Genomic DNA, 23,218 nt, shown 5'->3' with positions numbered 1-23,218 from the left:
ATTTGTTTTAATAATTTGTTTATAAATGTTCAAAATTTAATTCTGTTGTTATTAAAAAGTTGAGTAAAATTTGTGCATGATTTTTGTTTCCTACTACTTTTGTAACACATATTTAAAAACATGTTACATTGTTTTTACTGTGATTGCAATATTTTAAAGGTAGATTTGTGGGAAGAAAGCATATAGAGGTAAGCAGCAAAGTATCAGAATTGGAATCAATTTCAATATTAATGTAATATGAAAGTATTAATCATGAACTTAATATATTTAGAGCATAAGTTTTTAAAAAGCAAAAATATTAGTTGCTAACATGAAAGATGTTCAGATAATCACCAATAGGTAAAGGTAAGGTAAAGGCCCTCCCGTTGATCGTTGATTTGCTCAAGCGGGCCCAGTAACGTCTCCATTGGAGACTTTGTTGTTACTGTGTTTGGCATATCGAATACTCTCGGTAGCTTGCCGGGCTCTCCGAGAGTGGCGGAGGAATCGAATTCGGGTCGGCCATGTTGGGCGCTTGTAAGGCAAACGCCCTACCGCTGTGCTATCGCTCCAGCCCAATAATCACCAATAATAATTCATATTTTCTTATTTTCTCTTTTCTTTTTTTAGATTTCTGAGATATTCTCTTTATTTTTATTTCTTTAATTTTTTTGTTTTTATCATTTTATTTTATTTTTTATTATATTTTTTATTAGGGAAACACCATGAGGTACAGTTATAGACTTACAATTTTTTGTTCTTGGATTTCAGTTATGCAATGATCAAGTACCCATCACTCCACCAGTGCCCATTTTCCACCACCACGGGTCCAAGTATCCCTCCCACCCCCTATCCCCCCATGCTACCCTGCCTCTGTGGCAGGGCATTCCTTTTTGTTCTCTCTCTCTCCTTTTGGGTTCTGTGGTCTGCAAGAGAGGCATTGAGTGGCAATCATGTTTGGTCTATAGTCTACTTTCAGCATGCTTCTCCCATCCTGGGAGTATAATCCTAACACCCTTTATTTGGTGCTCCCTTCTCTCTCTGAGCTTCCCTTTCCCCCAGCACGTGTGGCTGGCCTCCAAGTCATGGAGCAAAATTCCTGGTACTAATCTCAGCCACTCTTGGGTTTTATTCTCCTATCTTGTTACTTTATGTTCCCCAGATGAAAGCAATCTTTCTGTTTCTATCCCGCTCTTTCTGACTCATTTCGCTTAACATGATACTTTCCATGTAGTACCACTTGGAGGTAAATTTCATGACTTCATCTTATCTAACAGCTACATAGTATACTCCATTGTGTAAATGTACCAAAGTTTCTATAACCAGTCATCTGTTCTTGGGCACTCAATTTTTTTTCCAGTTTCTGGCTATTGTAAACAGTGCTGCAATGAACAAACAAGTGCAGATGTCACTTCAACTATACTTTTTTGCCTCTCTGGGATATATTCCCAGGAGTGGTATTGCTGGGTCAAATGGGAGCTCAATTTCTAATTTTTTGAGAATCGTCCATACTGTTTTCCAAAAGGGTTGAACCAGTCGGGATTCCCACCAGCAGTGAAGGAGGGTCCCTTTCTCACCACATCCGCGACAGCACCGGTTGCTTTTGTTCTTTTGGATGTGGGCCAGTCTCTGCGGTGTGAAATGATAACTCATTGTTGCTTTGATCTGCATCTCCCTGATGATTAATGATGTGGAGCATTTTCTCACGTGCCTTTTAGCCATTCGGATTTCTTCTTTGAGAAAGTTTCTGTTCATTTCATCGCCCCATTTTTTGATGGGGTTGGGTGTTTTCTTCTTGTGGAGTTCAACCAGTATTTTGTATATCCTTGATATCAACCCCTTGTTGGATGTGTATTTGGCGAATATCCTTTCCCATTCTGTAGACTGTCTTTGTATTTTGGTCACTGTTTCTTTGGAGGTGCAGAAGCTTCTTAGTTTAATATAGTCCCATTTGTCTATCTCTGTTTTCACTTGCTTGGCCAGTGGCGTGACATCTTTGAAGATACCAATAGCTTCAATATCATGGAGGGTTTTGCGAACTTTGTCTTCTATGAACTTTATTTGTTCCAGTCTGATGTTGATGTCTTTAATCCATTTTGATCTTACTTTTGTACATGGCGTTAGGCAGAGATTTGAGCCCACTTTTTTGCATGTAGCCATCCAGTGTTGCCAGCACAATTTGCTAAAGAGGCTTTCCCTGATCCACTTCAATTTTCTTGCCCCCTTATCGAAGATTAGATTATCATATGTTTGGGGGGAGATGTCAGTATATTCAACCCTGTTCCATTGGTCTACAGCTCTGCCTTTGTTTCAGTACCATGCTGTTTTAATTATTACTGCTTTGTAGTAGAGCTTGAAGTTAGGGAGGTTGATTCCTCCGATTTTCTTTTTCCCAAGAATCGCTTTAGCTATTCGTGGGGGATTATTGTTCCATACAAATTTCAGGAGTGTTTGCTCCATTTCTTTGTAGAATGTCATGGGTATCCTAATAGGGATCACATTGAATTTGTACAGTGCTTTGGGAAGTATTGCCATTTTGACAATGTTAATTCTCCCCATCCATGAGCAGGGGATATTTTTCCATTTCCTCGCGTCCTCTTTTATTTCCTGAAATAGCGTTTTGTAGTTTTCTTTGTACAGGCCTTTTACGTCCTTAGTAAGCTGATTCCTTGATACTTGATTTTCTGGGGCACAATTGTGAACTCAGTTTACATATGTAGAGTAATACAATTCCTACTTCTTACAGCTCCAATTGTTAGAAAAATTATAATTTTTTTCAACTGCAACAAAACCCCATTCTTATTTTTCCACAACCAAGAAACAGTGTCAAGTATCGCAAGTAAGATAACAAGTGTTTGCTCAATTTAGTTAAAAAATTAAATATAATTATAATTTTATGAAAAAATGTCCTTTGGTTTGTCTAAATAAAGGTGTTGTCTCAGAAGTCTGCAAACTGCCCCCAGTTTCAGTGCCTTCCTAGAAGGACTCACAGACTTATTATAGTGATATATTCATGACTGTGATTTATTAAGGAAAAGGAATACACACAAAGTCAACAAAAGACAGGGATCTTGGAAAAGTAGAGCAAATGAGAAGCAAATTTCAAAGTGTTCTTTTCCCATGGGATCTGACCAGATATGCTTAATTTCTTTCAGCAAAGAATTATGAAAACACGTGAAATATATTCAAATATATTCTAGGAAAGCACAGGATCCAAAGATTTTATTGAAACTGGTTAACTATCAGCATCTGTCTACCATATACCAAAATTCCAAATTCTCATAATGTTAATATACCATACACATGCTAATTATACAAATAGTTTAGGCACAGTTATATTCCCTTAATAGGAAGCAGTGAGACCCTCCCACAATCTAAGTACTCTGGGTCCATCTACAGACAAGATTGCAGACTCTTTTTATTATATCAGTTACAAAGCTATTTCAACTATTAATTTTGAAATTAATCTTTTAGATGTAGTTTTATAATCCATTTAATTATTAAATTATGATCTTATATTACTTTACAGATAAAATCACAGTTGAAACAACTTTTACTAAAATGAAGTGACTGCAGGGGCTGGAGCAATAGCTCAGCGGGTAGGGCATTTGCCTTGCTCGCGGCTGACCCGGGTTCGATTCCCAGCATCTCATATCATCACCCGAGTACTGCCAGGAGTGATTTCTGAGTGCAAAGCCAGGAGTAACCCCTGAGAATCGCTGGGTGTGACCCAAAAAGAAAAATACTAACTAACTAACTAAATAAATAAATAAAATGAAGTGACTGCAGACTATCAATTAAAAGAAATCAAAGATGGGGAAAAAAGGACATTTTACTGTTTACATAAGTGAGTACTGTTTGCTTATTATGCGCTCTAATTTTAAAGATATCAAATACTATTTTATTCTGGCACTTTTAAATGTCTAAACTCATATGATGCCCCCTGGAGTCTGAACAATGCATTTCTAAACTCTCATGTTATAGAAATTCTAACACAGTACCTGAGAGATATTTCTTATCTAATGATGCTCAACTGAACAGTTTTTTGTGTTAGAACCTGTTTATCTTATAGCATGAGATCCTCTATATTTTTTCTTACAGTTGAAAATCTTTTTATCATTCATGTGCATACCTTTGAAATAAAAATAATTTATTTATTGGAAATTAACAAAGCATCACTACATATGTATCAGTAACAGCAATTTAATATTTATAAGTATTATACAAAAATTATTACTGCCTCTTAGATGGCTGATACTATTTCTATCTTCTTGATTCAGTTGAGGTATGTTTTGTGTCCTAGCACATGGTCTATTTTGGAAAATGTTCCGTGCGCGCTGGAGAAGAATGTGTATTCTTTCTTTTTGGGGTGTAAAGCTCTGTATAAGTCTATAAGCCCTTTCTCTTCTATTACTTCTTTCAAAGCCAATAATTCCTTGCTGGGTTTTGTTCTTGTTGATCTATCCAGAGGTGATAAGGCGATGTTGAAGTTTCCAAGTACTATTGTGTTGGTAGTGATGTCCTCCTTAAAATCTGTTAGCAGTTGTTTTAAATATTTAGCTGTTCCCTCATTAGGTGCGTATACATTTAAGAGTGTGATTTCTTCCTGTTGTACGTATCCCTTGATGAAGAGAAAATAGCCTTCACTGTCCCTTCTAATCTTTTTCAAGGTGAAATTAATGTTGTCGGATACTAGTATGGCCACCCCAGCTTTTTTGAGGGAGTTGTGTGCTTGCAGGATTGTTTTCCATCCTTTGACTTTGACTCTGTGTTTGCTCTGGCTGTTGAGGTGAGTTTCTTGTAGGCAGCAGAATGTTGGGTTCTGTCTCTGTATCCATTTTGCCACTCTGTGTCTCTTAACTGGTGAATTTAGACCGTTGACATTGAGAGAGAGAATGGTTATGGGGGTTTGTGTCATCTTTCTGTGTGCGTGTGTTGTGGTTGTAGGGTTTGTCTTTTCTTATAGTAGCCCCTTTAGGCCTTGCTTTAGGTTTGGTTTTGTGTCTATGAAGTTCCTGAGCTGCTGTTTATCTATAAAATAGTGTACCGTTCCTTCGATTTTGAAGGAGAGTTTAGCCGGATAGAGTATTCTTGGTGAAGCATTCATTTCCGTGAGTTTTTTGACTATATCTCGCCACTGCCTTCGGGCTTGTAGGGTTTCCTCTGATAGGTCTGCTGTGAATCTAAGGGATGCTCCTTTGTATGTGATTTCCTTCTTTGCTCTTGCTGCTTGCAGTATTGTGTCTCTATCGGCAGTATCGATCATTCTAACTATGATATATCTTGGAGTGTTTTTGTTGGGGTCTCTTTTAGCTGGCACCCTTCGGGCTCCTTGAACCTGAATGGCTGCATTGTGCAGCTCTGGGAAGTTTTCAGCAATGATTTGTTTGACGGTGTTTTTTTGTTGGGATTGTTTCCCTGAGCTTCAGGTAGTCCCATGATTCTAATATTGTTCCTCTTGGAATCATCTGCTAGGACTCTGATTCTCTGTAGAGCCATTTTGAGGTCTATTGCCACTGTTTGTTGTTGCGTGTTGGTTTGTTGCAGCTGATCTTCCAGCTCACTGATTCTCTCTTCAGCTGTGGTCATTCTATTTTTAAGAGAAGAAACTGAATTTCTCATTTCATCTATGGAATCTTTTAATCGTGACATTTCTGCTCTCATATCTTCTCGTAATTTGTCGATTTTTCTGTGGTGTTACTGGCTGTCTGACTGTTTCATTGAGTTGATTGAACATCTTGATGACTTCGTATCTGAATTCTATGTCAGAGAGGTCCCTTAGGTGAGCTGTATTGACAGAATGTTCTAGATTGTTTTTGTTGTTCTCTCCTTGTGGTGGGGATTTTCTTTGTTTCTTCATATTGCTGAGTAGGTTGGGAACTAGATTCCTTGTGGACTAGGTTCCTTAGTATGGGAAAACAACCTGCGGCCGCGTAAGCGTTAAGCCACGCTCACTTTTGAGGCCACGCCCACTTTGAGGAGGCCACGCCTCTACAGAATCCTGGGTTTGGGATTTAAGATGAGATGCGCGCCGCGGTCAGGAGTGAAGAGGGCAGGGCAGACGCTCAAAACTGCTTCTCTTCAGGCATCTCGGGGGACACCTGGGGTCCTGCAGGGAAAGATGGAGGTCCCAGGGTCGCGAGCCGGCAGCTGTGCTGACCTGGATTTAAGATGAGATGGGCGCCGTGGTCAGGAGTGAAGAGGGCAGGGCAGACGCTCAAAACTGCTTCTCTTCAGGCATCTCGGGGGACACCTGGGGTCCTGCAGGGAAAGATGGAGGTCCCAGGGTCGCGAGCCGGCAGCTGTTCTGACCTGGATTTAAGATGAGATGGGCGCCGCGGTCAGGTCAGGAGTGAAGAGGGCAGGGCAGACGTTCAAAACTGCTTCTCTTCAGGCATCTCGGGGGACACCTGGGGTCCTGCAGGGAAAGATGGAGGTCCCAGGGTCGCGAGCCAGCAGCTGTGCTGACCTGGATTTAAGATGAGATGGGCGCCGTGGTCAGGAGTGAAGAGGGCAGGGCAGACGCTTAAAACTGCTTCTCTTCAGGCATCTCGGGGGATACCTGGGGTCCTGTAGGGAAAGATGGAGGTCCCAGGGTCGCGAGCCAGCAGCTGTGCTGACCTGGATTTAAGATGAGATGGGCGCCGCGGTCAGGAGTGAAGAGGGCAGGGCAGACACTCAAAACTGCTTCCTATGACTGTCTCTTAGAATGTGATTTTGCTCCTAACAGATTCGACAGATGATAATTATTCTAAATATGGTAATGGCGTGATTAGTAAAAAAAATATAACTCTACAATTTCAGTTTTATTGAGGCAGTTTTGATGATCATGTGGTGGATTAGGCTAATCATTATTTTAATTACTATCTATTTTGGTAGGTTAGGTTGTATGCAATGTGGATGTGAGTGTATTAAATCTCAGTGTAATTCTTACTGCGAAAAATATAAAATAAGTAATTGAATAGTAGGTTTTATATCTTCTGAGATTTTGGCTCATTTATTTTTGTTCATAGAACAGAAAAATAAGCTGTAGTCTTTCCTCATCAATAGTTTTTAATTCTAAATTTTATTGAATCATCATGAGATACAGTTACAAGCTTTCATCTTTGAGTTACAATCATACAATGATCAAACACCCATCCTTCCACCAGTGCACATTCCCCACCACCAATACCCTCAGTATACCCCTGTTTCCCACCGTCCCCCTGCCTCCATGGCAGAAAATCTCCCCCATACTCTCTACTTTCGGGCATTATGGTTTTCAGTACAGGTACTGAGAGGTTATCATGTTTGGCCCTTTATCTACTTTCAGCACACAACTTCCATCCCCACCGATCACTCCAACCATTATTTTCTTAGTGATCCCTTCTCTAGTCCAGCTGCCTTTCCCCCTCCGTTCATGAGGCAGGCTTCCAACTATGGAACAATCTTCCTGGCCCTTGTGTCTTCTGTCCTTGGGTGTCAGTCTCATGCTATGTTATTCTATACTCCACAAATGAGTGCAGTCCTTCTATCTCTGTCCCTCTCTGACTCATTTCATTTAGCATCATACTCTCCATGTCTATCCACTTATAAGCAAATTTCATGACTTCATCTATCCTAACATCTGCATAGTACTCCATATGTAGATATACCAAAGTTTCTTACATCAGTCGTATGTTTTCGGGCACTTGGGCTGTTTCCAGATTTTGACTATTGTGAACAGTGCTGCAATGAACATATAGGTACAGATGTCATTTCTACTGTGCTTTCTTGCACCCTCGGGATATAGTCCCAGAAGTGGTATTGCGGTGTCATATGGAAGTTCAATTTCTTTTTTTTTGAAGGGATGTCCATATTGTTTTCCAGAAAGGCTAGACCAATCAGTATTCCCACCAACAGTGAAAGAGCGAGGGACCCACTCTTAAGACTTCATTAACTCCTTACCTAATTTAATTATATCTTTAAAGAAATTATTTCCTAAAATAGTGACACTAATAGTTAAGTATGAATCCATAAAAGGAGTTTAACTAGAAAGTGGATTTATGCATTGTACTTACATTCACAAATACAATGAGACTCTAAAACAAATGAGATTAAAAGATATGTTTCTAGGGAAAAAATAGCTATTTGTTAAGTAGATAGCATATGTTAAGTAGATTAAGGATAATAAACAGAACCAAATGCATTTTGTGAATCTAAAATTAACTATTTTATAAACTTATCAATCTCTATGTATTTAAAATAAGAATTTCTCATTTCAGTAATATTAATGCATTGAATTATTTTATTAGTAAATATCTTAGAGTTTGTTCAAATGATTAGTTTCTATTTACCCTGGGTCATCATTCTAAAGTTCTATGGACAGTAATGCAGTCTCTTTTGATAATTTTCCTGTGTGTTTTGCTGACTAAACAATGTCTTAACAATATATCAGATTGCTATATTTGAATTTTGAGTTTTTAGTTAATATATCCATAGTCCAATTGTCCACCTTGTTATTTCCATAGAAATTCTCCCTGTCCTTTACTTTTTCATATGACCAAGACAAGATAAAAAAAAGAGTAGCACCTTTACAATGATTTTTCTTTAACCTCATTAGGAAAATCTATTCTTACTAATTTATATTCTCTTTTTAGATTAAGGGTTTTTTAAATATTTTAATTTGAACAGTGGTTCACACAGATTTTCAAGCATATAATGTTCCAGCATCACTTATTCTATCCTGGTTTGTATCTTCAATCTAATTATTGGATTATCCATTCCTTTAACATTGAGATCACTTGATCAGTTGATAACTTGATATCCCGTTACTCATCGATTTGCTCGAGCAGGTGCCAGTAACATCTCCATTCATCCCTGTTGCGTGCTAGCATAGCCCAATAGCATCTGCTCATTCTAGGAACATGAAGAGTCTCAAACCAATCCTTCAGGGTCTTGAGGAAGAAGTCTGACCATCTCGTAGGTGGGCGGCCACGCCATCTTTTGACGTCCTGTGGAATCCAGTGGATAATGGCTCTAGTCCAGCGGTTATCTTCAAATCTCATTACATGTCCAGCCCATCTGATTTTGGATGCCTTCACAAACAAGACAGCATCCCTGATTCTTGGGCGTTGATGGAGGTTGGAACTCCGAATTCTTTCTCTCCTTTGAGTGAAGCATGATACTCCAAGCATAGCTCTTTCAATTCCTCTTTGGGAGACCCGAATAGTGATCTCATCCTGTTTGCGTAGGGCCCAGGTCTCTGAGGCATATGTGAATGCAGGAAGAACAGTGGAATCAAAGAGATGTGCCCGGAGCCGGAGGTTCTTCGTCCTCTTAGCTATTTCTTCGACGTTCTTGAAGGCATTCCAAGCCGCTCTCTTCCTCCTGCGCAACTCAGGTGCCAGGTCATTCGTCATGTGGACTTCTCGACCTAGGTACACATAACTGTTGCATTTGAAGATGGTCATTCCATTGAGAGTGAATGGAATGTCAGGAACAAGACTGTTTCTCATCAACAATGTCTTTGTGAGATTCAGCTGTAATCTGACCTTTCCACACTCATCGTTGAAGTCGGTCAGCATTTGTGCCGCTTGGCTGATGTTTGAACACTGAGATATGTTCAATATTTCCTATATTAAAAATAAATAACAGGGGCAGGAGCTATAGTACAGCGGGTAGGGCATTTGCCTTGCACGTGACCAACCCGGGTTCGATTCCCAGAATCCCATATAGTCCCCTGAGAACCGCCAGGAGTAATTCCTGAGTGCATCACCGGGTGTAACCCAAAAAGCCTAAAATAAAATAAAATATCAGCAAAGTGCTTGTTTGGAGGTTCTAGCAGGGGAGCGCAGCTACTCGTATACCCTCGACCGAAGACCGGTCCATCTCTATTCGGGGAAGGCCGTCCTCTTCGACCAAGTGCGCAGATTCGGGAGGGACGCACATGGAGCGGTGAGGGAGGAAGGGGACACCCGCCTAGCCAGCCAGATCAGCCGAATCAACCCTGGTGATCAATGGGGTGACAGATGTCGCAGCCAGATTGCCCTCACATAGATCAAATGTTGTTGATGTTTATACAGAATTCCTGGTTTTCTTTTGGGGCTGGAGCGATAGCACAGCGGTAGGGCGTTTGCCTTGCACGCAACCAACATGGCCAACCTGAGTTCGATTCCTCCGCCCCTCTCGGAGAGCCCGGCAAGCTGCCGAGAGTATCTCGCCTGCACGGCAGAGTCTGGCAAACTCCCTGTGACGTATTCGATATGCCAAACACAGTAACAACAAAGTCTCCAAGATGTTACTGGGCCTGCTCGAGCAAATCGATGATCAACGGGAGGGCCTTTACCTTACCTTGCCTTATCAGCAAAGTGACCAACAAAACTGAGTAACTTAAATAAGTGTTACTGGGCCATAGAAAATGTGCAGATTTCTACGTGGAACTCTATTTTAAAAGAATACCTTGTAGTGCTCGCTTCAGAAGCACATATACTAAAATTGGAATGATACAAAGAAGATTAGCATGGCCCCTGCGCAAGGATGACAAGCAAATTCGTGAAGCATTCCATATTTTTAGAAGCTCAGATAGAGAAGAGAGCACCAAATAAAGGGTGTTGGGAGGATCCTCCCAGGATGGGAGAAGCATGCTGAAAGTATAGACCAAACATGATTGCAACTCAATGACTCTCTTTCAAACCACAGGACCCAAAAGGAGAGAGAGAGAACAAAAGGGAATGCCCTGCCACAGAGGCAGGGTGGGATGGGAAATATGGGGTGTTGGAGGAATGCTGGGACCCATGGTGGTGGAGGATGGGCGCTGGTGGAGGTAAGGATACTTGATCATTGTATAACTGTAACCCAAGCACAAAAATTTGTGTCTATAACTCATGGTGTTTCACTAATAAAAAAAATCATAGAAAAATAAAGAATATCTTGTAGAGCACTTCAGTGTCACTTATTCTTGAAAATGTTTTCTTCATTTCTTCATAAAATGATATACTAAAATATCCTTTAATTTCACAACTCTAAATGGTTATATGCACACAAAAGATAGATCCTTTTATTTCGTAAGTGGAATTCAATTGTTGAATATTAACAAATGGGATGCAAAAAAGTGACTATAACACATATTTATGCCTATATTGCTTTTGATATTGATAATATCATATTTAATTTCTAACAATGAGCACACCTGAAGTCTAGCGCTGAATAGAAAATCAATACCAAGAAAGTTCACTTCTCTACTGTTTGATTCAAGTTATTTTCCTTCATTTCAAATTATCTTTTTTCTATGTTGTCATCCTCAGACATACTCAGACTTACTTCAGAAAAAATTCATCCTACTCTATATTCCTATTTGAAATTTTGACACATTAATTCTTATTGAGAAATTAAATCAAACAATATACTGAAGCTACCAGCAAGTAATCTGATAAATTCTAGGCAGTCTGGTAATATGTGCCACCAGTTTCTTCCAAAACACTATTTTAAAATTGAAGATATGAATAATTTTATCAGTACTTTTATCAACTGAATTTATAATTGCCTGCCAGTGAGTCATAATAACAAAATTAATTATATCACTATCTGTAAACAAAATTAGCTCAACTTAATAGAGATTTATGGGAGAGAAAACTGACTTTTTAAAAATTTCACATTAATAACATGCTGAGCATCTATATTTCTTCAAGCTTTAGTGCAAAACCATTCAACTTTTATACTCCACTGAAAAAACAGAATGCTTTTAATGCCACATCTTTATAATCCATTCATCTGTCATTGAGCACCTGGGTTGATTTCATATATTAACTATTGTATTGATTGCAGCAATGAGGAATGGTGAGCATATGTCCTTTGGAGAGTATTTTAATGTGCTGGCGATAGATCCTCAAAAGTGGAATTGCTGGGTCATAAGGCAGTTCAATTATAAATTTACTGAGAACTCTCCATACTGTTTTCCACTGAGTTTGCACCAGACAATTCTCACCAGAAGTGGCTGAGTTTCTTTTTTACCATGTTCCTGCCAACACAGATTGTTCCTAATTCTTTTGATATGAGGTATTTCATTGTTGTCTCGATTTAGATGATAAGTAATTCTGAGCATTTTTTCATGTGTCTATCCACCTGAGAATATTATGTTCAATAGAAGTGTAGAAAGAGGACATCCTTCCCTTATACCTGATCTCAGAGGGAATTCTTTCAGTTTTTTTAAAAAAATATTTTTTAATTTTTAAAAAAGTGAATCACAGTGAGATACAGAGTTACAAAGTTGTTCATGATTGGATTTGCCATATCATGTTACAACAGTGTGCATTTTTTCCCAGTGTACATTTCCCAAGATTAATGTTCCCAGTTTCCCTCCTGGCAGGCAATTTTCTTCTCTCTCTCTCTCTCTCTCTCTCTCTCTCTCTCTCTCTCTCTCTCTCTCTCTCTCTCTCCTTTTTGACATTATGGTTTGCAATACAGATACTGTAAAGTACCATGTATTTCCCTTTACCTACTTTCAACACTCAGTTCCTTTTTTTATAAATTTATTGAATCACTGTGAGAACAGTTACAAAGCTTTTGGGTTTAAGTCTAGGTCATACAATGATGAAACACCTGTCTCTTCACCAGTGTACATTTTTCACCACCCAAAACTCCAGTATCCCCCCATCCCACCCCCTCCCCCTACCTGTGTGGCAGATGATTTCCACATTACTCTCTACTTTGGTTACATTCAATATTTTGACACCAGACCCACTATTATTATTTGTGATTTTCACCCAACACTCCGACCTGCCAAAAAGGCAACGTTAGATAGTTTGTTTTCTATTGCTGATTATGACTAGCACATGATGTTGTGTGGCAACTATAACGGCCACGCAATTTTGGAATTCTGAAATTTTAATAATTAAATTTGGAGGGATTTCTGCCAAAAGCCGCTGGGTTCCAAGACTTGCTTGTGTGTCTCTGAGATCATGGCCATTAAGCAGCTTAATCATTAGCCGAAGGGACCATTTGTGGGCGGTAACTCAGGGTCTTGTTGGGGTGAGGGATGTCAAGGGCCAGCACCACCCCCATCCCGTGAGGCCCTGAGTGTCTCATCACCGCTGGCCCACACCTGACTGTTCAATGGCCTCTGGAAGATAGTGGCACTGAGCCACCAGGGGGGATAGGCTGACGGACAGCACCTTTTCCTACTTGGGGTGGCCCAGTGCCAGTGACCTAATGTGAAGTTTGCATGCAGTTCTGCCAAAAGCCACTGGGCTCCGAGTTTTGCTTGTGTGTCTCTGGGATCATGGCCGTTAAGCAGCTTGATCAGCAGCCGGAGGGACTCTTCGTAGGCAGCAACTTGGGGTCAAATTGGGGCAGGTGAGGTCAAGGGCCAGCACCACCCCCATCCCATCAACACTCAGTTCTTGTCCAGAGTGATCATTTCCAACTATTACTGTCATACTGGTCTCTTCTCTGTTATAACTGCCCTGCAACACCCACACTAGCCTTTCAACCACTGATCAGTCTTCCTGGCCCTTTATCCCTGGTCTTGGATATTAGTCTCATGCCTCGTACAATATTTTATATCCCACAAATAAATACAGTTATTCTATATCTGTCTCTCTCCTTCTTACTCACTTCCCTCAGCATAATACTCTCCATGTCCATCTATTTATAAGCAAATTTCATGACTAAAGCCTCTTCCACACGTGCTGCTGGGAAACCTTGGCAGCTACATATGAAAGAATAAACTCAGACTGCAGGTGCCATGCTCAAAAGTCAGATAAAAATGAATTAAAGACCTCAACATCAGACCTGAATCTATAAGGTGCATGGAAGAAAATGAATGCAAAACTCTCCATGACATTGAAGCTAAAGGCATCTTCGAAGATGAAACACCACTGACCAAGCAAGTAGAAGCAAAGATAAACAATTAGGACTACATTAAACCAAGAAGCTTCTTCATCTCAAAAGAAACAGCAATGAAGGTACATAGACAGCCCATGAAATAGGAAAAATTATTAACCCAATACCCATCTGATAAGGGATTAATAACAAAGATATATAAGGCACTGGTAGAACTTCACAAGAAAAAACATCCAACCCGTCAAAAAAATGGGGAGAAGAAATGAACAGAGACTCCTGTAAAGAAGAAATTCAAATGGCCAAATGCCACACGAAAAAATGCTGTACATTACTAATCATCAGGGAGATGCAAATCAAAACAACAATGAGATATCGTTCACATCATAGAGACTGGCACATGCCATAAAGAACAAGAGCAATGAGTGCTGGCATGGATGTGGGGAGAAAGGGACTCTCCTTAATTGTTGGTGGGGATTCCGACTGGTCCAGCTTTTTGGGAGAACAAGACGGGCATTCCTCAAAAAGCTAGAATTGAGCTTGTATATGCCCCAGCAGCAATACCACTACGAGGAATATAACCCAGGGGCCCAAAAACACAGTGCAGAAATGCCATCTGCACTTCATTGTTTATTGCAGCACTATTCACAATGGGTGAGAGACTGTCTGAGTTCATCATGTCGACCAAGACCATTCATGGTAACTCACAGTTCCAGAAGGCAGAATCTAAACGATGGACATGGGAGTCTCCCGGTGGACGATTCCACAACGAAATAGACCACATCATATTCAACCGACGGTTTTGCCTGACTGATGTCGCTGTTGTCCCAAAATTTCGAACGGGATCGGACCACCGTCTCCTTCGTGCAAAATTCTACTTCACAGAGCGGGGAGAAAGGGCTGCAAAGTTCAAAAAGGGAACTCCCAGAATGACCACCAACTGGGAACTCTTTGGTACTATTGCGGCAACATGGGAAGATGCCATTGTTGACAACATTGACGAGGAATACGATCGACTGGTTCAGCACCTCCATGAATGTGCGAGGAACGCCAAGAGAGAGATAGCCACAAAAAATCGCCTATCTTCGAAAACTCTTGAGCTAATTCGCCAGCGTGGTTTGGCGCATGCCTCAGGCAACCACAAACTAACGTCCGAGCTCGCAAAGCAGTGCAGAGATGCGATCAAGGAAGACCTCAAAGAGAGAAGAGCAGAAGTATTGGTAGATGCGGCAGAAGCCGGGAAAAGTATTCGTAACGCCCGCCTATCCTTCGCCAACTATAAGACCAAGATGACTGCCCTCCGACGTCCTGATGGATCCATCACATCCTCCAGAACGGCAATGGAGAAGATTATCCATGACTTCTACTCAAATCTCTTCGATAGCCATGTCCATTTGCCGACATACCAAATTCCACAGGATGGGTATGTCGTTCCCAACGTTCTCCCTTCCGAAATCCGACACGCCATTTCGTCGGTAAACAAACAAACAGCACCCGGCCCAGACAAGTTCAGACCTGAACACCTGAAGAACCTGCCGTCAGTACTCATCAATACACTGGCTCGGCCCTTCACTCGCTACCTGTCTGAATGCAAGGTTCCGTCCCAATGGAAAACCAGCAGGACCGTACTACTGTTCAAGAAGGGAGACATCCATGACATTGGCAACTATCGCCCGATCTGCCTATTGTCTGTCATCTACAAGTTGTTCACTCGAGTCATCCTGAATAGGATTGGCAGAACACTAGATGAAGGACAACCATGTGAGCAAGCAGGGTTCCGCAAAGGATTCAGCACCATCGACCATATCCACACGATAACCAAGCTCATTGAGGTTTCTCGGGAGTTCAAGATGCCGCTCTGCTTAACGTTCATTGATTTAAAGAAGGCCTTTGATTCTGTTGAGACGGAAGCGGTCATTGAAGCCCTAGCCAATCAGGGCATTCAAGCCTAATACATCAGGATCCTCCGTGAGCTGTATTGCGAATTCACTACCAGGATCTCACCATTCTACAAAGAAGTGATTGTTGATGTCAAGAGAGGGGTGCAGCAGGGTGATACCATTTCACCGAAACTCTTCAGTGCCACCCTCGAGAACATCATGCGACGACTGGAATGGGAAGGAATGGGAGTGAAGATAGATGGTCGGCAATTACACCACCTCCGCTTTGCTGATGACATTGTTTTAATAACACCAAACATCAGCCAAGCGGCACAAATGCTGGCCGACTTTGACCGTGAGTGTGGAAAGGTAGGACTACAGCTGAATCTTACGAAGACAATGTTTATGAGAAACAGCCTCGTTCCTGACGCACCATTCGCTCTCAATGGAACGACCATCTCCGAATGCAACAGCTATGTGTACCTAGGTCGAGAGGTCAACATGACAAATGACCTGGCACCCGAGCTGCGCAGGAGGAAGAGAGTGGCTTGGAACACCTTCAAGAACGTCGAAGAAATAGCTAAGAGGACGAAGAACCTCCGGCTCCGGGCACATCTCTTTGATTCCACTGTTCTTCCTGCATTATCATATGCCTCAGAGACCTGGGCCCTACGCAAACAAGATGAGAACGCTATTCAGGTCTCCCAAAGAATAATAGAAAGAGCTATGCTTGGAATATCACGTTTCACTCAAATGAGAGAACGAATCTGGAGTTCTGACATCCGTCGACGATCAAGGATCAGGGACGCTGTCTCATTTGCCAAGGTGTCAAAAATCAGATGGGCTGGTCACGTAATGAGATTTAAAGACGACCGTTGGACTAGAGCTGTTACTGATTGGATTCCACGGGATGTCAAGAGACCGCGTGGCCGCCCACCTACCAGATGGTCAGACTTCTTCGTCAAGATCATGAAAGATCGGTTTGAGACCCTTCATGTTCCCGGAGCGAACAGATGCCATTGGGCTACACTAGCACGCGACAGGGACAAACGGAGACGTTACTGGCGCCCGCTCGAGCAAATCGACGACTAACGGCAAGTTAAGTGATTAAGTGATTAAGTGATTCACAATAGCCACAATCTGGAAATAACCCATGTGCCCGAGAACAGATGACTGATTAAAGAAACTTTGATACATCTACACAATGGAATACCATGCAGCTGTTAGGAAAGATGAAGTCATGAAATTTGCTTATAAGTGGATGGTCATGGAGAGTATCATGCTAAGTAAAATGAGTAAGAAAGAGAGAGACAGACATAGAATGACTGCACTCATTTGTGGAATATAAAATAACATGAGACTGACACCCAAGGACAGTAGACGCAAGGGCCAGGAGGATTGGTCCACGGTGGGGAGCCTGCTTCAAGTGCTTGGGGAAAAGGCATTTGGGATAGAGAAGTGACAACTGTGACTCTGGGTAAGATCTGCATGCTGAAAGTAGGTAAAGGAACAAACATGATAACCTAAGTACCTGTACTGCAAACCATAATGACAAAAGGAGAGAGAGAGAGAGAGAGAGAGAGAGAGAGAGAGAGAGAGAGAGAGAGAGAGAGAGAGAGAGAGAGAAGTTCCTACCATATAGACAGGCTGGGGGTGGATGGGGGGTGGTGGGAGGGAAACTGGGGTCATTGGTGGTGGGAAATGTACACTTGTGGAGTCATCTGAAACACAATCATGAACAATGTTGTAACTGTGTATCTCACAGTGACTCAGTAAAAAGATAGATTTTCAAAACTAAACTCAAAAAAGTAAATAAAATAGACACACAAATCTCAGAACCAAGCACCTCGCTGCAGAGATGCCTCCGGACTTTGCAGTAGGTCACTTTTGCTGGGCCACTCCAGAGGGAAGCAGGTGCAGTCCTTCTGCCTGCCCCCTAGGAAGCCTGGCAGCCACCATCTTCTAGAACCCAACAAAAAGTCCAGGTAGGCGGGAGCAGAATTGGCAACAGGACAGGGACAGGGGAGGAGCCAGCCCTTCTCCTTCCCCCTGCTCCAATGGGACTCTGAGATGACACCCACAAACGGTCCCTGGCTACTTAATAAGCTCTTACACAGCCATGGTCCAGACACACACACACATGAATCTTGGAACCGTGCAACTCACTGCAGAGATCTTTCCAGACCCCAATTATTAAAATTTTAGAATTCCTAGAGCATGCAGCCACAAGAAAAGCCATGTGACATTATATGCTATTCATAAGAAGCAATATAAAATAAATTATCTAGCGTTGCCTTTTTAGCTCGAGTGGGCCCAGTAACGTCTCCATTGGAGACTTTGTTGTTACTGTGTCTGGCATATCGAATACTCTCGGTAGCTTGCCGGGCTCTCCGAGAGGGGCAGAGGAGGTTTGAGTGGTGTTGGGACTGATGTCAAATACTGAATGTAATCAACAGTAGAGAGTATTATGGAAATTGTCTGCCACACAGGCAGCAGAATTGTTGAAATGGGGAGAGGGGATACCAGGGATTTTGGTGATGGGAAATGTGTACTGGTGAAGGGATGGGTGATTATCATTGTATGACTGAAACTCAAACACAAAAGCTTTGTATCTCACGGTGAATCAATAGAAAAGAAAAAAAAGAAAATATGTGACATAAATAGGACAAAAACAACCAGTGCTGGCACAGATGCAGGGAGAAAGGAACTTTCCCCGCATTGCTGGTGGGAATGCTGACTGATTCAGCCCTTTTTGAAAACAATATGGACATTCCTCAAAAGACTAGAAATTGAGCTCCCTTTTGACCCAGCAATTCTTTCAATGTTTCACCATTAAGTATGATACTGCCTATATGCTTTTTACAGATGGCTATAAACTTTCCTTGAGGAAGGTTTCTTCCACCCTAATTTTGTTGCGGGTTTTTGTCATGAATGGATATTAGATCTTGTTAAAGGCTTTCTCTGCATCAATTGATCATATGATTTTATCTTTCTTTTTATTAATGTGTATTATGTTAACTGCTTTGTATCCATGATCACTGGGATAAATCCCACTTAATCAGGGTGTATGGTATCTGTGAAATGTTGTTGGATTCAGTAGCTACTATTTTTCAAGAATTTTTGCATTGATATTTATCAGGGAGATTGGGCTGAAATTTTCTCTTCTGGAAGTGTCTCTGTCTGCTTTGCATATTAGTGTAATGTTAGCTTCATAGAAGGTGTTTGGAGGAATTCCTCTCTGACATTTTTGAATAGCTTAAGGAGCATACGCATTAAACCTTTGAAGGTTTCATAGAACTCACCAGCGAACACATCTGACCCGGGACTTCTGTTCCTGGGGAGACTCTCAATGAGTGTTTCAATGTCCTTACTTGTAATTAGACTGTTTAGGCTTTCTACTTCCTCCTCATTCATCTTTGGGAGATTATATGACTCTATCCATTTCTTTTAGGTTCTCCTGCTTAAGAGCATAGGGTTGTTCATAGTAACTTATCTTTATTTATTTGTCTTTTGGGGCAACAATTTACGATGCTTAGTGTTACTCCAGGTTCTGCACTCAGGAATTACTCCTGCTGGTGTTCAGGGGACCAAATGGGATGCGGAGGATTGAACCTGGGTCGGCTGCATGCAAGGGATGCAAGATAGTACCTACTGTACTATTGCTCTGCCCCTTTCATTGTATTTTGAATTTCTGAAGGATCTGTTGTAATTTCTCCCATTGAACTGATGATGAAGTTTTCATAAAGGCTCTAGTGACACCTTTTGACACCCCTGGATACAGCAGGAAACAATCAGTGAGGTCAGACACCTCATCTTAAGTTCCCGTGAGTAGAAAGTAGCAGCCTGGCACTGCGACCAAGGCTTTTCTAATGGGCAGGTCAGCTGTGCATGCCCTATAGCCTGATTCTTCTCCGGTCAGCAGAGAAGTGCTTGCCTCCCTTATCTTAGCAGATCATTTCCCATTAAATCTCTGATGAGCTAATTCCACATGAGAAGGTCATTTATGCTTTCAACAGTTGTGGCTATCCATTTTCATAACAACCAAGAGGGAGCAGCTGAGCATAAGAAAAGGCTAACACTTCCCACTTGCCATGGGGCAATTTTTAGTAGATTGGACGCCAGTGATCTTTGTCTTGTGAGAGATAAAGAACGTGTGTGTGTGTGTGTGTGTGTGTGTGTGTGTGTATCCAATCTGATTCTCCATTTGCATCTATTTTCTTTTCTGCACTCCTTTGTTTTGGTCTTGGTCTGAGAACTCCTAAAGTGTGTCATAAATTATGTTAACAAAAGTATCATTATAACTATCTGAACAGACAAGAGCATTATCTACGTTTCTAATCCAGCACAATAGGATGCCATGAAAAGACAATGAAGTGCATACTTTTTTACTTACATAAACAGGGTTTGCCTATACTGCTTGAAGTTACCTAGTTTTTTTTCCCCGGTAATATTTTATCTGAAGAAACTCAGGAATCTATGATTCCAATCAAATTTAATGATTTCACCCCAAATAAAGATGTGGGTGGGCAAAGGGCGAGAAATTGAGTCTTATTATTACTTTTATTTTTGCTTTTTTTTTTTAAAAGGTTTTGAAAATAGTCATGCAGTACTGAAATGTGGTGATTGTTTAAGTAAGAACCATCTAAAAATTAATAAGGAAAATGGCAAAAAATCTGCAGAAGCAAAGATAAAGGTTTGAATAAAAAGATCGACAGTTTGAAAAGGCGAGACAGGCTTTTAGCTATAAGATTAAAGCATGGATTATGAGGTTAGCTGGAAAAATATCCCTAGAGTGTGACAAGTGCTGGAGCGATAGCACAGTGGGTAGGGCATTTGCCTTGCACGCAGCCGACCTGGCCGACCCGGGTTTGATTCCTCCACCCCTCTTGGAGAGCCCAGCAAGCTACCGAGAGTATCTTGCTTGCATGGCAAAGCCTGGCAAGTTACCTGTGATGGATTCGATATGCCAAACACAGTAACAACAAGTCTCACAATGGAGACGTTACTTGGCCCGCTCAAGCAAATCGATGAACAATGGGAGAACAGTGCTACAGTGCTACAGAGTGTGACAAACGAAAGTTTGTTTTTGCAATCTGAGGTGCTTATTGAAAAATGCAGATTCGCTCCACAACTCCTGGAGAATTCTCCAGGCCCCATACTGAGCCGATATCACTCGGAGGTCCCAGATGGGGTAGGTGCTGTCTCCCAGCCTTCTCCAGATGGAATCCCGGTGACCATAAGCTTCTACAAGCATGGCTCCGGTATATGGGTACCAGGACTATTTTCTGAACCACGTGGCCATGTATGCAGCCGCATGACATTTCCTGATATGCAAAGTGACCAATGGAAAGTAAATGATCTAGCGTTTGTCCCTGAAAAACAGGTTTGAATGGTGGTAGGAACATCTGAGCAAAATATAATGCCCAACCAAAATGCATCTGGACTATGCATTTAACTACAGTGCTATGGTGCATTTAACTATGCCCCCCTGGGAGGGGAAGGGTGTCCGTTCCTCCTCCTATACCCCCTTGCAGTGGTGGCACGGTGGCCTGCATCTTTTACAGCCTAATGAACAGCCAGGTATGAGACTGCATTGACGAGGCACATGGGGCCTCGTGGGATGGGGGGTGGAATCAGTCCTGCTCCCTGCCATGACAAAGCTCTGGGTTGCCACCCTCAAACGCCTCCCCTGGCTTCTGAATGTCCATGATCCCAGAGGCACACAAACCAATCTCGGAACCTAGGGGCTTTTGGCAGTAATCCCTCTAGGTTTATTACTAAAATATCAGAAATCCAAATTCGCGTGGCCGCTATTGTGGCCACACGATATCATATGCTCTTCATAATCAGCAATAGAAAACAAATTATCTAATGATGTCTTTTTGGCAGGTCTGAATGTTGGGGAAAATTCCAAATAATAATGTTGGGTCTTTTGTCATAATATTGAATGTGATCAATGTAGAGAGAGAAAGAGTAAAGTGGAAATCTGCCACACGGGCGGAGGGTGGGTGGAAGAGGGGTATACTGGGGTTCTTGGTGGTGGAAAATGTGCACTGGTGAAGGGACAGGTGTTTGATCATTGTATGACTGACCGAGACTTGAACTGAAAGGCTTTGTGACTGTTCTCACGGTGATTCAATAAATTAAAAAAAAAAAGAAAATGCAGATTCCTGGGCATTGTTTCCTAGAGCTGCTTAATTTGCTGGTCTGGGGAGGGGCCAGGATTCTACATTGTTAACAAGCATCTGTGGTGATCCTGACAAGAACAGTCCTTCAACATTTAGCATTTGGAGGCACTGCCCTCAACTTGAATAAGATTCTTTGTCTTTTTCAGAATTGGCATCAACCAGATCAAATGCATACACTATATGCCCTGCTCATCCCTAGGGGCACAATGAAACCTTTGGCTAAAAATGTGAACTCCTTTCAAGGCAAAAGTGCTAAAAAGGGATCTCTGGAAGTATGTGCAGTATGCACTGGAATTAAAAGTTAAGGCTGTGGGTATTTCAAGATACTCTGATGTTGCTCTCTGATTAACTTGTGGACAGAACAGTGAGGTCAACCTGTTGCCCCTGGTCATTGTGAAGAAAGAGATGTATCTGAGTTGCTCCTGGTCAAAGTGAGTGGGTAATGATATACACCAAGTGCTACAGAATATCATATCACACATGGCATTCTATTAGAACTGAAAGTATAAATTTATTTGTGAAAAATACACCGTCATGGCATAATCCCAGAATTTGTCTCTTTTCCTTAGGGGCTTTTAAAAACAGCTAAGATTCTTTAATAACTTCAAATCCATTTTCTGTGGGCTGTAATTGTTTTGAGCATCTCAAAATAAGGTTGGCCACTTCCTCCAAAAGTCCTCTTTTCAGGGCCGTGGATTTGGCTTCATGGTAATATACAGGTCTTGCATTCATGAGGCCTGGTTTTAACCCCTGGGACACCCTCTTCACCCCCCAAAAAAAGTATTTTCCAAGGGAAAGGGGTTATTTTGGTTTATTGTGATGATCAGTGAGTCCTTGTAGCATGCAGTTGCAGGATTCAGGTGGTGTTCCTGTCAAATTACAAGAGGATAAGGTTATACTAATGGGTTGGAAATGCAGTGGGAAATGGTTATTCTAACGAGTGGGAAATACAATGGGAAACGTAGGCAGGACTCTTTCCACTTGCCCCTGAAATCTCACTGGGCTGTCCCTAGTCATTTCCCAACTCTGACATACAGCAGCAACTAGATGTAGCTCCTGGGTTACAGGAATGAAGAATGTGTGGTAGAAGGTATAAGACATGTGAGGTTTGAGTCCTGGCTCTGTCACTTAGGCAGGCCATTTGCCTCTATTTTTTGGTTTGGCAAAACACAACTTCGAGACTTGCATGGGCGGCTGCTCTTGTAGACGCAAAACATTTCATAATATTTATAACAAGCAATACGAAATAAATTATTTAGCATCTGCCTGTGGGGCAGGCTTGGATGGTAGTGGAAAAATTCAAAATAATGGCTGTGGGAAGGTATAATGGTGGTGGGTTGGTGTAGAGATAATGAACGTAATTAATTTTGTGAA

General features: G+C 41.6%; 1 protein-coding gene and 1 non-coding gene across 2 annotated transcripts in view; one reads left to right on the top strand and one right to left on the bottom strand.

Annotated features, from left to right (window-relative positions):
* Nucleotides 1–10,404: 10,404 nt before the first annotated feature.
* LOC130018104 (U6 spliceosomal RNA) lies at nucleotides 10,405–10,511 on the top strand. The gene has a single exon (XR_008791472.1). It is a non-coding gene; the product is annotated as a U6 spliceosomal RNA (small nuclear RNA).
* Nucleotides 10,512–22,341: 11,830 nt separating this feature from the next.
* The window catches only part of LOC130018086 (fibrous sheath-interacting protein 2-like), a 62,213-nt gene continuing 61,336 nt past the window's right edge, over nucleotides 22,342–23,218 (bottom strand). Inside the window, exon 22 of the mRNA XM_056108940.1 lies at nucleotides 22,342–22,713. Within this exon, the coding sequence (XP_055964915.1) occupies nucleotides 22,646–22,713 (68 nt within the window). The 3' untranslated portion in view covers nucleotides 22,342–22,645. The remainder of the gene's footprint in view (nucleotides 22,714–23,218) is intronic.

Source organism: Sorex fumeus, unplaced genomic scaffold (assembly GCF_029834395.1).
Source record: "Sorex fumeus unplaced genomic scaffold, SorFum_2.1 ptg000236l, whole genome shotgun sequence".
NCBI lineage: Eukaryota > Metazoa > Chordata > Mammalia > Eulipotyphla > Soricidae > Sorex > Sorex fumeus.
This window is presented reverse-complemented; position numbering and strand designations above follow the sequence as displayed.